Raw genomic sequence first — 15,096 nt, 5'->3', positions numbered from 1 at the left:
CCATCGCTGAGAGGAGGCCCGTGCAGTATGGGGCGGGCCAGGAGCAAAGAGAGGCCTTCCTCCCTTTGTGCTCCCCCCTCCTCTCCTCCCCCCACAACCACTCGGGGCCCTATAAATAGGCCCAGCCCGGGCTGTGGCTCAGCTCTCAGAGGGAGTCCAGCACCAGGCAGCGGTATCCAGCCAAGCCCCCTGCCAGCATGGCCAGCGAGTTCAAGAAGAAGCTCTTCTGGAGGGCCGTGGTGGCCGAGTTCCTGGCCATGACCCTCTTCGTCTTCATCAGCATCGGTTCAGCTCTCGGCTTCAACTACCCGCTGAGGAACAACCAGACAGCAGGTGCGCCCCAGGATAACGTGAAGGTGTCCCTGGCCTTCGGGCTGAGCATCGCCACACTGGCCCAGAGTGTGGGCCACATTAGTGGTGCCCACCTCAACCCGGCCGTCACGTTGGGGCTGCTGCTCAGCTGTCAGATCAGCATCCTCCGGGCCGTCATGTACATTATCGCCCAGTGCGTGGGTGCCATCGTGGCCACCGCCATCCTCTCGGGCATCACCTCCTCCCTGCCGGACAATTCACTCGGCCGAAATGAGGTAAGGGGGTTGGCCCCAGGCACTTGGGGCTCTGGCGGGGAGCAGAGACGGTTGGGGTTTCATTCTCCACCCATCGTGCAGATGGGGACACTGAGGAGCAGAGAGGACATTAGGTGGCTGGCGGTCATGTGGACTCGGGGCTGGAGCTCAGCTACATCTGCAGCCCGGAGCCCATTTTCTGCCAGGCACTGTGGGAGGCTGAGACCCAGACAACAGCTGTCTTGCCAATGTCCCCTGTGGGCGTCTATTATAGGGACTAAGCTCTGAGGTTAGTCCCCCAACTAAGGTTGGGGCCAGCAGTTCCTTACCCCTCAGCTGTAGTTTCTTGATCCCTCCTCAGCCTGCCGGGGTGGCCAACTCCCTCTTCCTACAGCCTGGACCCTGGGGAGACACTGCCCACTGTCCCCAGCCACCCTGAGCCAGAGTCCCGGCGCATCTGCACCGGGTCAGCAAGAGTGAGCAGGACCCAGGTGGGAGGCCCCACGGGTCCCCAGCCCGCCCCGCATACACACAGGTGCCCGAACACACCGCCTTCAAGGAGAAAGCCCCCCCCCAACTCCTTGGCCCCCAGGAATTAGACCAAGCTGGGGGTGGAAGGGGAGAGAAAACCTTCTCTGGACTGTTGGCAGGTGGCTTTCCTGGATTGCAGTGTGGGGTGGTGGCTGGGGTGGGGACATCTGGCCTCCCGTCTGCACTCTGCCACCAGCCCCGTGAGGTGTGGCACATGTATTTGTGTGTGTGAACAGTGTGTGCACGTGGATGTCGGCATGGGTCTCCGGGCTTGTGTAAGCCGCGTGTTCCCGTGTGTGCCTGCTTCTGGAAGCACGTCTGCAAGCGCTCGTGCAGTGGTGTAAGCAGGCAGGGGTGAGCATGTACCTGTGTATGCCCGCTGCTCCTGGCTCTAGTGGGGTCTGGGCAGGGGGCACGAATGGTGAGCAGATGTTGGTGAGTTGGGGGCAGGCTGCTGTAAAGAATTCCTCCCCAGTTGCTTAGCCCTGCTAATTGGCCGTTGGCGGCAGTTTCCTGCTGTCGCAGACCAGGGCTTTTCCAACCCCTCGGCCAAGTGCAAACTCAGACCAGGCTTGGGCCACAGCAGGGGGAAATTTGTCCTGAGAGAGGCTGAGGAAGGCTTGGAGGGTGCCTTCCCAGGGAAGGGGAGAGACGAAGGAGCACCGAGGAGGAATCGGATCTACAGAAAGGAGGCCGGCCGGGGCAGGGCAGGCGGGCAGGTGTACGGACACCGAGGGAGGTGGCCAAGGGCTCCTCAGAGACGGTGGCAGGCGATTATAGCAATTGTTCCCTTACTTCCCAGCCAAAGTTCAGAGCCTGGCGCTGCAGCTGGGGGGAGGCTTGGTAAGGTCTGGTGCAGAGGGCAGCTGGCACGGCCTTGCCGCGGGGGGATTAGCACTTCTGGTGTCACAGTGACACCTTGCCCGGCCCCCTTGCAGAGCCAACTGCTGCTCGGCCCAAGATTGAAGATTAGCCTGCAGGCTGGAGTTTAGACTTTAGTCGGGAAAGATGTGGCCGAGGTGGGTGGAAGGGACCGGAGCTCTGGCAGGCCGCGTAGCTCCAAGCCTCGGTCTCTATGGAAGGGCAGAGCCTGGTGCCCGAGGGGGTGGTCCCTGGGTAGGGTCAGGTTCACAGTGGGGTGTGATGGTGGGAGGTGGGGGGAAGGAGGTCCTCATAAGGGGAGGGGTTGAATCTCTGCAGACCTGTCCCATCTTGACCTACCTTCTCGAGGGACAGGTGGGACAGGCATCTGTTGGCCAACTTTGTGCTCTGATGTGGGCATCTTAGGTAGAGGCAGGGAGGGCGGCCGCCTGCTATGGTGTCGTGATCTGGCTGCACCCTGCTCCAGTGTCTTTTCCCTTCTCTGGCCTCTAATTTCCAGAATTACCTGGATGCCTGTGCTGGGCAGGTTGCTGATGGAGGAGAAAAAGGGACTGGCTCAGGCTGGGGTCAAGCCGGGTCTGGGAGGCACGCACACCAGGTTCAAGTCCTGTCTGCAGCTAACTCGTCGAGTTGCCCTAGAGCTGAGGACCCTGAGACTCCAAGAGGGAACCTAGGTCTCTAGATATTTCTTGGCCCTGCCTGGACTACCAGCAGGCTTACATTGTAGACTTGAGTTTATTATCACTGTTCCCAGGAGGGTCTGGCTAAGACGAGTCCAAGAGGGGGGCATGCCGAACATAGGGGTACTGAGTGTTGGGGTGGGACGCAGGAACTGTCCTGTCTACACCGTGGAAGTTGGGGGTTCAGAAGTACAAGTGCTGGGCCTAGAAACAAAGCATCTCGCCCAGGGACTCCTGCAGATCCTGAAGGGATCTGAAGGCAGCTGGCAGGTGGTCCCAATGTCTCAAGAGGGGCAGAGAGCCATCTATGCAGCGAGTGACACACTCTTTCCTCCAGGCTCTGAGGGAGGCTCCCACAGCCCCTTAGGCCCTGGACCCCACCCTGGCCCAAACCGAGGTGGAGCCCTTTGTTGGCATGGAGATTCCTAAGGAAAATAGGGAAAGAAGCGGCAGGAAGTGGTTGGGGTGAGTCAGGGGGTGTCCCCAGGGGCATAGTGGGGACAACTTTCTTCTCACTGAGTCAGGGCTTGGGATACGCCCTGGAGAGACCATGGGCCTCTGTCCCGCCTATAGGATCCTGGCTGGTTCTTAGAGCCAAACCCTAATTTCGGCCCAAAATGAGAGTGTTAGAGTCAGGGGTTGGTGGCCTTATCTGGCCCTGCCCTACCCAGACACTACCAGTCTTCATGCCAGCGGTCTCGCCTGTGTGGCCTTAGTTTCCATCTGTGAAATAGAGACACAGGGCGTGTCCAGGCTCTGCGAAATGAAAGATGCTCCCGAACCTCGGTGTCCTGACTGTTTGCCGGCTCTTTTTTTATTCTTCCCCTCTCTAGCTCATTCACCCATGCTCCCCGCAAACTGGACTAGGACTGCTGGCAGCCAGGCGGGCGCTGAGTCAGCCAGCTCCCTACCCTGGGCGACCAAGGCCCCTGGTGGGTGAGATAAGCCCTTCGCACAGCACAGCGGCCTGTGATACTGGGCAGGAGGCAGGTGTGATAAGATGTGTCCGGGCGGCAAGGGAATTTCTGCCTCTGAGCCGTGGGGAGGGCCAGGAAGGCTTCAAGGAGGAAGTGCCATGGGACCCTGAATGTGGAGACAGGGAAAGGGCTTCCAGGCAGAGAAAGGGCATGAGCGCAGGCAAGGTGGCAGTGGGAGGCCAGAGCCGGGGGGTTGCAGGGTGGGGTTGGTGGGAGGCTGGGGCTCTGGAGGGCGGACGGTCAGGATTGAGGTTAGTGTCTGCCTGTGTCTGAGAGGGGACTGGAGGCCTGGGATTTTAGCCCCCGAGGGGCTCAGGCAGGGCAAACCTTTCCTCTTTGTGGTCTTTCTCTCAGCCCTGCTGATTCTGGGCCTGACTGCCAGGGGACTGCCTCTGTCGGCTCCATCCAGGACCTGATCTCAGCCCTAAACTCTCACCTTCCCCAGTTTCCTGGGCTAAGTTTCCCTAAGCACAGAATGAAAGGGTTGTCCCTTCCCTGTTAGCCGCCCTCGCCCGCACTGGCCACGAGTCCTTCCAGGGATGAGGGTCCCTCCACCTTCTTCAGAGTTGGGGGTGGTTTGGTGAAAGGAAGCCAGTTTTCAGATGGACGTGCTTAGAGAGGAGGCTGGGGGCTGGGTGGAGGTGCCCTAGCTGGGACCTATAATTACCGGTTCCAGCCGGAACCAGATGAGGGGGAGGGCGAAGAGAGGCGGGAGCGTTGTGGTGACTTCCCTCACCACGGAAAATTCTGAGGCGGTTTTCCCTGTGAGGGGCCTTGGAGTAGCCCTGCCAGGCCCGTGCTGCCCACCCCAAAGCCTGGCCTTACCCAGGGCTCACTCTTGCAACGTCTTGTCTGAAAGGGGCGAGGCCGTGAGAGGGGACATAGCCTGCGGGAGCAGCCCAGTCTGTGAGGACTCGCCTTCCCTCCTGGCCCCCAGGTCACGGCCTCCTTCTCATGTCTTGAGCCCTTACTTCATCGCAGACCAATTCCACGGAGTGCCCCACAACCTGAGCTCAGCCGCGGAGTGCTCCCCACTTTCTCTAGGGCCCCACCCAGTGGGGGTTCCTCCAGCATCAGGGCTTTCCCCAGGCTGGACGGACATGTCCCACATCATCCACCCCATAGGGACTGGCTCAGGAAGGCTTTCCCTAAGAGCCCCTCGTTTTTGCTGGCAGAGCCTCCCTGGGAGTGGGGAAGTGGGGGGAGTGGGAGGGGCATGGTCCCTGCCCTCTGGAAGCTCCAGTGGGTCTGGGGCCTCCTGAATAGCTGGGGCTGAGTCAACGTGCCTGCAGGTGTGGGCAGGAAAAGGTCATGGTCAATGTCCCCTCAGCCAGGGCGTTTCCCCAGGAACTGGGGAGCTCCTTGATCCCCCATTGGTGGCTTACAGGGCTAAGTGAAGGGCCATCTTCATGTTACCAAGGAGCTGCACTCCAGTGGCGTTAAGAACCCCAACTCAATAGATGGTAGAAAAAATTGGAAAATGCCCTATTTCCAGCAGCAGCTCCTATCAGGGCCTGAAATCCTACCACTGGGACCATAGAGAGGTGGATACAATTGGGATAGGGCTGCCCCTGAGTCCATAAGGCCCCCATAAGTCCATAAGGGCTTGCGGGTCGAATCTGCCTGCTTCTGGCTGCTCTGGGAAGGAGATCCTGGAACAGGCTTTGTCCCTATTGAGATCCCAGTCCAGATGGCTCTGTGGGAATCCTGCACTGACGATCCTGACCAGAAGGGTGACTGCAGGTCCTGGGGCCAGGGGTTCCATGTCAGGCCTGAAGGCATCCTGGGGCTAACATCTGGGCCAGTGTCTCCATTTTATTGATCAGGAAACTGAGGCCAAAGAGGCATTGAGATTGTTGGGTTGTTTAGCTGATCAGGGCAGGGCAAGAGCGGGCCCCAGCTTGCCTCCTGGCCCTTCGTTCTTTCTGCTGCTCTAAAGTGCACATACACACACGTCACTCACACACACACACACACACACACACACACACACACAGCACGGGGGAGGGGAGGCACATACAGGTGGGTGTAGAGCACATTTACGAGCCTGGGCAGTCCCACTCAGGCCCTGGGATCCCAGGAGGGTGGGATAAGTGCTTCTCAATGAGCCTCTTCCTTTCCCCGGCAGGAGGGTGGGGACTGCCCTGGAGTAAGGAAAGAAGGAGGGAGGGAAGGAGGAAGCCATTGTTTTGTGTATTGTTTCTTGTCAGAAAGATGAAGTGGCTTCTGGGAGCAAATAAGGACGCTCTGAAATCCACTGCTCACTCTGTCCCTCACGGGGGCCTCCTTCCCTTCTCGACCCCTGTCCCTAGCTAGTGGTGGCACTTCTGCCAGGGGACAGGATGGCACACTCAAAAGTTCCACCAGAGGCCCAGCATGGTCATGCAGGGCCATGTGCCACAGAGAGACCCCCAGACACACAGAGCTCCCCCGTGGCAAGAGATGGCTCGGGTGTGATCAAGATTCTCAGAGACAGCTAAGACACCCGGGCTAACACATGGCCAGCTGGTCTGCATGTCCACATGGGGGCTGAAAGCGAGGGGATATTCTCAAATTTGGGGTGCAGGGCTTTATGCATTTTCCCGAAATCAAGCTTGTTAATTATGAGGCTCAAATCCTTCCCATTGCTGCTATTTATAGTGTCTGACTGCTTTAGTCTATCCATTTCTGAGAGAGGGCTGGTAAACTCTTCCACTCTGGTGGCTGAGTGACCAAATTCACCTGACAGTTCTGTCAGGTGTCATTTTTTTCTAGGCTATCTTGTTTGGCGCATACAGGTTTCGAATTTATGTAGCTCTTTGATAGACTTGTCATTCAATTATGATGTAATAGGCCTCTTAATAGCTAATGAAAAAGAAAAAGAAAGAGTCACACCCGGACACATACGGTCACCCCTAGATCCTGCAGACACCAGCCTATAGAGAGACACAGAGGCACACAAAGCACCCACTGAGGTCCCCCTGACTGTGAGTGCTGAGTCCTGGAGGCAGTGGGCAAATAGGGCAGACCTCGAAGTCTCCCCTCCCCTGTTTTTCAAGACTGGACGCTCAGCCAGGCCCATTTAGGAACCTGCTGTTTTCCGAGGATGAGTCACCAGGGCGTCCAGGTCGAGTTGGGGCCCTGGGCCTAGGCAGTGACCTTGGTCATTCTGTCCATGGGCAGCAGGGATGGGTTGAGGCCCGCTGTCTAGAGAGCTCAGCCCCATATGCTCTCCCTGTCCCACCGTCCCAGGGCCTGGGTCACACTGACCGCTTTAGACCCATCTTCCACCCGCTCCTCGGTCCAAGCTGGAAACAGCCAGGTCCCTTGGCTGGACCTGTAGATAGTCAGGATCCTTGGCTGGGATGAGGTGGCTTTGCTATCTCCTCCCGGGGTCTCAGTCCCCTCATCCATTACCTCACAGAGGCTTGTGCAGGCCTCCCCTTAAGACCCATGAAAACTAATGACTGGCCTGTGGTGCCTCAGCCAAAAAGCAGGTAAATCAGCCCTAAATCCAGAGAGCTTCCCTGGAGCCAGGCTGCCTCTAGAGAGGGTAGGAGTTCTAGAAAATCAGCATTCTATGCTGCTTCTTTCACTATACGGCAAGGGTCTCCTCTGAGGTGCAGGCAGTAAGAAGAGAAGGTCTCCCCACTCTGTCCTCACCAAGCTCCCAGGCCAGGGGTTTGAGGCACCCACAGAGGAGGCTGGGAGGTTACTTCCCGGCAAGAGTTGCAGGCGGTTCAGTGAGAGCCTGATGGTGCAGCCGCAGAAGGTAATTCCAGCCAGGGTCTATGGGAAACTTCTTGGAGTCTGTGGGGTCTGAACTGGGCCTTGAGGGAACTTACCTGGATTTGATGTGAAAATGGAGAGCTTGCTTCTTTCTGATGCTTCAGATTCAATGTGGGTCTTATTCTGTTGTTCAAATATTCATAAAACTAATGTGATTCTTTTTCTTTTTCTTTCTTTTTTTTTTTTTTTTTTTTAAGGGGACTTAATCAGTGGCATATAAGACTAAGCTGGGTAAAACTCCCTGGGAACGTGCAAACATTTTTTTTTTTCAATACCAAGTGACCACAACTGAGATCAGCCCTATTTAAGCAATTGTTTCTGATTTAATGGGTTGTAAACAATAACATTATTTTGAGTTTTTACCTGCTTTCTTCTGGACATCCATTTTCAGCAGACCTTTAACTATCCCTCCCTTTCAGTACTGAATTATCAAGTTTTGCCCAATGTAAGTCATACAAGTATGTTGGTGGTCAAAGGAGAAGTGTTCAGCAGACACTGAAGCAATCAGGGGAGGCTTCCTGGTGGTGCTGGTTGAGATGGCTATTGGGAGAAGAAGTTCATCAACCCATGCGGTTTGAGCTAAGGCTCTGGGTGGTCAGGAAAGGGGGTATAACGCAGAGTTCCCAGGGCAGGTGGCCACCCCCTCCCTTTCCCGTAGACTCAGAGAGCTGGGCATGGCCCTGGGCCCCTGGCTCTGCTCACTTTGCATGAGTACCTGTGCCTTTGGGCTGAGCAGGGGCTGGGGTACTCAGACCTGGTTAAGAATTGGGGGAGAAGATGAGCTTGCCCAGGCCATGTCTGTGAGAGGGTGGGGATGGGGGAGGCTAGGAGGCAGGAGCCACTTAGAATGATGGCTCCATCAATCAGCGTGCCAGCCCTGGTTTCCGGACTCCTGCCAGCTAATAATTAGGCTGAGCCTGGAGAGCCAAGGAGAGAGCAGGAAGAGGAGCCTTGGGCTTCCTGAAGACTGTCAGGAGGGCAGCAGCAGGCGTGAGTGGGGATAGGCATTTCTGCAAGTCGGCCCGGTCTCATGGGCCTCACCTCCATGGAGCTCGTTATGGCTCCTGGCAGGCCTCACTCTTGTCTCCACAAGCCTGTGCAGGGCCCTTCCCCTTCCCCCTGTCCCTCAGTCCAGCAGATAAGGTGAGAAAGAATAAGAACAAACCCACAGCTGTCCCGGTCCCTCCTGCCTCTGCAGCCCTTCCCAAATGCCCCGAGACTCTCCCTACCCCATTGCCTTGGAAACTCCAGCTACTCTGGAAAGTGGGCAGGGAAAGCTATTTTACAGATAGGGAAACTGAGGATCAGACTGGAGAAAGGCCATGGCCATGGCACCAGCAAGGGGGAGGGTCTGGACCTGAACACAGGGCTCCTGCCTCTACCACCCAACCTAGGGATGGTAAGAAAACTGGGCATTGCCCAGAGGTCTGGCTGGCCCGAGGGGTCACAGTTCTGGGGTCTGCCAGAAAAAGCCTAGAGCTGGGGCTGCAGCCTAGGGGAGGGGATGTGAGTCACTTTCCCTGTGACCCAGGACTGCAGACAAAGGCGGGAAGAGAATTGTTCTTGTAAGATGGCCTCAGGGTGGGGCTGAGAAAACTCGGGGATTGGGGGGATGGAGGAGAGCCCCCCAACTAGGGTTTTATAAAATGCCCCTTGGCTTTGGAGGACCACCCCCTCTCCCTTCGTCTCCAGGACGAGACTTCAAGTTCAGGCTTATTTGGACACACCAGCTCTACCTGGAGGAAGCAGACTGCATGGCCACATCTGGGTGTCTCTGCCAGTAGGCCTTTGTCCATGCGGCTCAACTCCCCTGTGTGGGTGCACCTGGCCCCTGGGACCCCCACAAAAGGGAGGGTGTGGGGGCTCCCTGGGGTGGGGTCTTCCTGGTGCAGCTGCGGGGGGAGGGCTCTGATGACCTCATGGCAGCTCCCATTCCCTTCTTTTTCCATGAGTCATGTTTCTAAAAGCGGCCCAAGAGCAAGTGGCAGCCAGACGGTGGTGGCGGGGCCGATGTGGCCAGGGAGATGGGGGGGGGGGGGTGCTGGTCCAGGAGGGAGGGGAAAACAGAGAAGGCAGAGAAGAAAAGGGAGAGACAGACAAGGTGGGGTAGGAGACAGAGGGTGGGGCAGCAAGGGAGACAGCCTCAAGGAGAGAAACTAAGGGAGCGGGGCTAGCTGATCAACGAAGACCCTCCCCAGCTTTGGGAGTTTTAGACGCAGCAGGGAATGGGGTGGAATGTTCTGGAATTGTGGGGTGTGAAGCCATGTGTCCAGGTGGACCCTCCCACATGCGGGGCTTGCCCCTCCCACATGCGGGGCTTGCCCCTCCCCTGGGTACTCCGGTACCCCAGGATGCCCTCGCTGGCTGGAGCCGGAGGCAGAGGCCCCGCTTCCTCCCAGGCTTCTCCAGCCTCCAGGCAGAGCACAGAGAGTGGAGGCAGGTACCTGCGGCCGGGTTGGCAACTCCTCAATGCTATGGGAGGAACAAAGCCTGGTGTCCACTACCCATGCTGTGTGCTGGGATGGGGACTGTCCCCCCCCCCCGCACTGGGCCCAGCAGGGGGGCTTGTGATGGGCTGTAAGGACACAGAGGTGCCTGGGCCCGGGGTAGGCGGGCTCTAGGACACAGTCCCCACCTTCCTGCTCAACGAACCTTGCTGTCCCTCTTCCCGACAGCTGGCCCCTGGTGTGAACTCTGGTCAGGGCTTGGGCATCGAGATCATTGGCACCCTGCAGCTCGTGCTGTGCGTGCTCGCCACCACGGATAGGAGGCGCCGGGACCTCGGGGGTTCGGGACCTCTTGCCATTGGCCTCTCCGTGGCCCTGGGACACCTGCTGGCGGTGAGTGTGGGGCCTCCTCAGCTGGGAATGGGGAGAACAGGGCCAGGCAGGGCGGTTGGGGTACCCTGTCATGGGTAGGACACTGGGGCCAGGTTCTTGCTCTGAGAGGGGAGCATGGGGACCTCCTGACCATCTTTCTGGGTCAGCGTGCCCCTGTTTTTCTGGGTCTGATTGTCACCTCCCTGTTCTCTCTCTGTGTGTCACGATGTCCCCTCTCCCCCTGTCTCTATTTCTCTGGATCTCCCCCTTCTGCCTCCCACCCTGCCCCTCTCAGATCGACTACACAGGCTGTGGCATCAACCCCGCCCGGTCCTTCGGCTCCTCTGTGATCACACACAACTTCAAGGACCACTGGGTAAGGGGTCACAGGGCTATGCCCGGGGGGAGGCGGGAGGTTTTGGTGCTGAGTGACGGTCCCAGCTCCACCCTGTGGCATCCTCTCATCACGGAGGCTCTGGGAGACCGAAAGGGCCGAGGAAGTCGGGAAAGCGTGGCCTGACGTGGGGGTGATGGGGTGCAGCGCCCCAGCAGCGTGATGAGGAGCCAGACCCAATCGTGGCCCTGCCCTTTCCCCATTCAGTGCGACACAGGCAAGCTGTCATTCTCTGAGCAGTGAAGTTGGGTGTTGTGAACGCTACTTAACTCCCAGGGTGGCCTCTGGGACCGACGGCCTCACCACCTGTAGGTTGAGCGCAGCACAGTCAGCGCTCAGCGGTTGGAGCTGTTCTTCCTGTCCGTGTGACTGTTTCAGGCCACCGTTTATCAAGCTAGACCTTCCTGTGGCCCTTCTGACACTGGGGAGGGTGGGACAGGGTTGGCCCAGTCACACCAGGCACCCCGAGCAGGGGCACATGGAGGCAAGGAAAGGCCCACTGGCAGTGTCCTGGGATAGTGGGTGTCTTGGGCCTGCTCTGCGAGCCCTGGAATCAGGACATTGGGCTTCGACACTGCCTGCCTCTAAATCCAGGCACAGATGGGGAGGGAGCCCATGCCGTGGGATGGTGGTGGGGTGCCTCTCAGGGCAGATGTCCCTGGAGAGGAGGAGCCCAGGGCGTCGGTGGACAGCCCCTTAGCATGTCCGCTCTGTTCCTAGATTTTCTGGGTGGGGCCGTTCATCGGGGGAGCTCTGGCCGTGCTCATCTACGACTTCATCCTGGCCCCGCGCAGCAGCGACCTCACGGACCGCGTGAAGGTGTGGACCAGCGGCCAGGTAGAGGAGTACGACCTGGATGGCGACGACATCAACTCGAGGGTGGAGATGAAGCCCAAATAGAGAGGCCCTGGCCCGGGCACCCACGTGGGGGCGGGGCAGGGGCGGGCGGAGGGCGGGGAGGGGAAAATCCTGTTGCAGACATTCTGACAAGCTGGCCAACGTCACTTCCCAAAGGTCCTCCAGAACTGCGTGGTTAAGCCTGGTTCGGGACTGTTTCTATCACTTTCTTTCTCTTTCTCTGTTTCCTGGCCTCTGGGCTTCCTGGGGACCAAGATTTATCAATCACTCACTCCCTTGAAGTCATGGAGGAGGTGAAAGAGAGGGACCCACCCTGCTAAGCTGTCCCCTCGGAGTGTGATGGAAGGTGTGCCAGGAAGTCCGCCTCATCCCAGAGGTGCTCCATGACTCGCCTGCTACAGGTCTCTTGGGCACCGCCCTGTTTGCTTTGTGCCTTTGGGCGTGGCCCTCCTTCTGGAACAGTCCCTGTGCCCCCGAGGGTGCTCCAAGGGGAGGAGATCCCAGGAGGTGTATGGTAGGGCAAGTGGCAGACTGGCTTTATTCCTGTGGTTTGGCTCGACCTCCGGCCCCACCTCTGCCCCCAGACTTGCTGCGTGACCTTGTGATCGTCCATATCTTAGGGCCCCTGTGACCCCATCTGTAGAGTGGGAGGGAACAGGGACAGGGAGAGCTCTCCAGGCTCGAGGCCTCTCCATTCTGTAAGTGTAGATACTCTGTGGGTTCTAGAAGGTGTAGTATGGACCAGCAGCTTTTCCACTTGCCCTGGTTCCTGCCCAAGGGGAGAGCTATAGCACGTACCTGTGCGAACACAAGGACACAAGGACATATGCATACATGGTTCAGAGCAGTAGACCAACAGACAGCCCAGGTCATGAGAAGTCCCTGTCCGCGGGGGAGCAGGGCTGACCCCTATGCAGCAGGGATGGGGTCCTCTGTCGCAGGAAGGTGTCAGATGGAGTGCAAAGGAGCAATACCCATGCTCCTTCACAGGGTTTTAGTCATCCTTGCCCACCTATTGTTGCATCATCTTAATTATCCTGTGGTTCTTCGCTTCCTCCTGCCAGTGTAGACACAGGTCACGCTTATGCAGGTGTGTGTTTATTAAAGGGAAGTTCGTTATCAGAAGCCCCAAGCCTGAGGCCAGGGGACCATGATGCGGATCAGCCCCTGGAGGCACATGGCCCTTGCTGGACGCTGAGGGGGGCTTCCAAGCTCCTAGCTGATGCTAAGGGCGGGAAGGAGCAGATTCCCCCACTTATTGCTGAACTCCTGGTTGGAGGCATTTGGGGCAGCTGGGTGACCTGCACAGGCTTGCTATGTGACCCCAAGCCACAGGCTTCCCTTCTCATTTACCTGGGGGGATAGTTGTCTTTGGCCTTATGATGTAGCTCCCAACACCACTCCAGGACCGTCTCAGAGGAGAGAGTCTGCTTTGGGGGCAGTTGTCTCCATGGTCTGTCCAATCCCACTGGGGCCAGAGCAGGTCCCCCAGCAAGCCTGTAGCCATCATGGTGACAAAACTCAAGTGACTCCATCTGCAGATTATCTTAAAGCAGCAGGACAACCAGGGAACCCTAACTGGTCACCAACACATCGTAACATCTACACACTCTCTTCTCCATCATTCCCTGGCAGGGACTTCTAGCTCATTTAACAGATAAGGAAACTGAGGTCCAAGGTCCCACAGCTGGAAAATGATTTGGCCAGGCCTAGCAGCCGAGGCCATGTCTCTGGCTACTCCCTGGACCGGGAGACTGGCCCCTCTTATTCCCAGCTGCTCGGTTTCTGTCTGGGCAGGGGTCAGAAGCCAGGAGGGGCAAGGGGTGTGCTGGAGGGGAGGGGGTCAGGCCCACTTCCTGCTTGGTTCTGACTGCTGCCTGCCGGACCCCGCATCTGTCCGCTCTGCCTCTGTGTCTCTTTGGAATCGGAAGTTTATTCTATGTTAAGAAAATAAAGGAAAATGACTTATAAGGTCAACTGAGCTTCTTGTAGTTTTTCTTCTTTGGGTACTGTGTTCCTACGAAGGCTCTCGGGGTCGGAGAGGAGATGGCTGCCCACACTGCGGACCCAGTCTGAGGGGGAGTCGCTGCCTGCCTTCCTGCCCCGAGAATCCCTGGTCTCAGTGGGTGGACACAGCCTCACCCCAGAGCTCCACCTGTGCAGAGTTCTGCCCCCGTTAGGGGTCATTTTTGGTGACGGAGTACGAAAGACATGGGGGAAAGCAGGTTTGAAGTGTGACATCCCCATCAAGACTTGGCCTCCTCAGAGGGTGGCCCAGGGAGCACCAGGGGCCACTCCTGTGTCCATCCTTCTGTCCCTCCACTCCCATTTCCGCCCCTGGCCACAACTGTGTTGGATGGTGGGACCCAAGATTTGGTCAGGAGCTCACGCATCAGTACAGAGTGAATTTGTGCTGGGCACAGGTGATGCTTAGCTGGCTGAGAAGGGGGACCTGTGGTAGCTAAGGGGGAAAGAGCAAGTTAGCGCCTTGAGGCCTTGTGGGCCCCCTACCATCCTGGAAGCAGGTATCGCACCTAGTGGGGGTATGTGTTTTCCTGTGGAGGCATCTGTGGCTTGAGTCAGATTCCTGGCATGTCTGCTCAGGCAGAAGAGAAGAGAGGTCAGAATGGGCTGTCCTCTGCCCTGAAGGTGACAGGGAACTGGTCTGCATCTGCTTTTCCATTTGTCCCCATGTAGTCTGGAGGCTGGTGTGGGCCCAGCAGGGCTCTGTTCAGCCTTCTTGAACTCACAAAACCCCTTCTGACTCAAGGCCTCTCTCAGAGCTGGGGACACAGCAGCTGTGGCTGTCCTTATTTGACAGAAAGGGAGATGGACACCCAAAGACAAGTCTGTGTTGCTGAGACTTGGACACAGGCCCCTGGTACCTGCCTCCCTGCCCACCACACACACACTGAGGGCTGGTTTCTCAAAGTGGAAACAACACTATTAGAAAACTGAGAGATGACTGCCCCCATTTACAGATGACACTGAGGCCCCTGAAGTTGAAATGATTGGCCCAAGACCACACAACAGGGTGGTGGCAAAATTGGGATTTGAACCTTCTTTGCCTGGCTTCAAAGATTAGGCTCCTCCCACCATGAGGTGCTGGTCTGTTTTGTCAAGAACTCCAGGAAGTTTGGTTCTATGCCAGCCAGCCAGCCCGTCTTCCTCTGCCTGGAGGGTGTTCAGAGGCAGGAGCAGGAAGGACAATGGCAGGCTGAAGGAACTCCAGCACTGAGAGGAGTGCAGCTCACTCTGGGGCACCACCTAGACTTGGTGTCTGCTTCTGACACTTCATCACCACCAGACCCCTGGCATCTCCCCTGGCACTGGCCACACCCCAGCCTCCCTGGAGCCCTCTAGGCCTGCCTGCCCCTTTCTCTGGAGGGAACTGTCTGCTAAACTTGCTTATCCAGAGGTTGCCCCCTCCCACAAGACTATATGGGAAGGGGAAGGGCAATGCTGCTCTCTGAGGGAAAATAATGCCCAACGAAGAAGCTTCAGATGCCCTTCCAGGCCTGGGGACAAAGACTTCAGGGTGAGGCTGCCCCAGGTGTCCTCTCATCTTCTGGCCCACAGGTTCAGAACCAACTCCCAGACACCCCAACTCCCAAAGGTCAG

General features: G+C 57.7%; 1 protein-coding gene across 1 annotated transcript; it reads left to right on the top strand.

Annotated features, from left to right (window-relative positions):
- The first annotated feature begins 124 nt into the window (after positions 1-124).
- AQP1 (aquaporin 1 (Colton blood group)) lies at positions 125-13,452 on the top strand. The gene is made up of 4 exons (XM_032306036.1): positions 125-587; positions 10,080-10,244; positions 10,519-10,599; positions 11,338-13,452. The coding sequence occupies exons 1-4, from the start codon at positions 198-200 to the stop codon at positions 11,515-11,517; spliced, it is 816 nt and encodes a 271-aa protein (XP_032161927.1). The 5' UTR covers positions 125-197; the 3' UTR covers positions 11,518-13,452.
- Positions 13,453-15,096: the final 1,644 nt, after the last annotated feature.

The sequence above is a fragment of the Mustela erminea genome, chromosome 11 (genome assembly GCF_009829155.1).
Source record: "Mustela erminea isolate mMusErm1 chromosome 11, mMusErm1.Pri, whole genome shotgun sequence".
Lineage (NCBI taxonomy): Eukaryota > Metazoa > Chordata > Mammalia > Carnivora > Mustelidae > Mustela > Mustela erminea.
Note: the sequence above shows the minus strand (reverse complement) of the source record. Positions and strands in the feature narration are given on the sequence as shown.

What these genes read in the sequence shown, in the direction of transcription:
- AQP1 (XM_032306036.1), top strand. Translation starts at nt 198, where the DNA reads ATGGCCAGCGAGTTCAAGAAGAAGCTCTTCTGGAGGGCCGTGGTGGCC. An exon ending in CCCTGGGACACCTGCTGGCG is followed by an intron (nt 10,245 to 10,518) that starts GTGAGTGTGGGG and finishes TGCCCCTCTCAG; the next exon opens with ATCGACTACACAGGCTGTGG. An exon ending in ACAACTTCAAGGACCACTGG is followed by an intron (nt 10,600 to 11,337) that starts GTAAGGGGTCAC and finishes CTCTGTTCCTAG; the next exon opens with ATTTTCTGGGTGGGGCCGTT.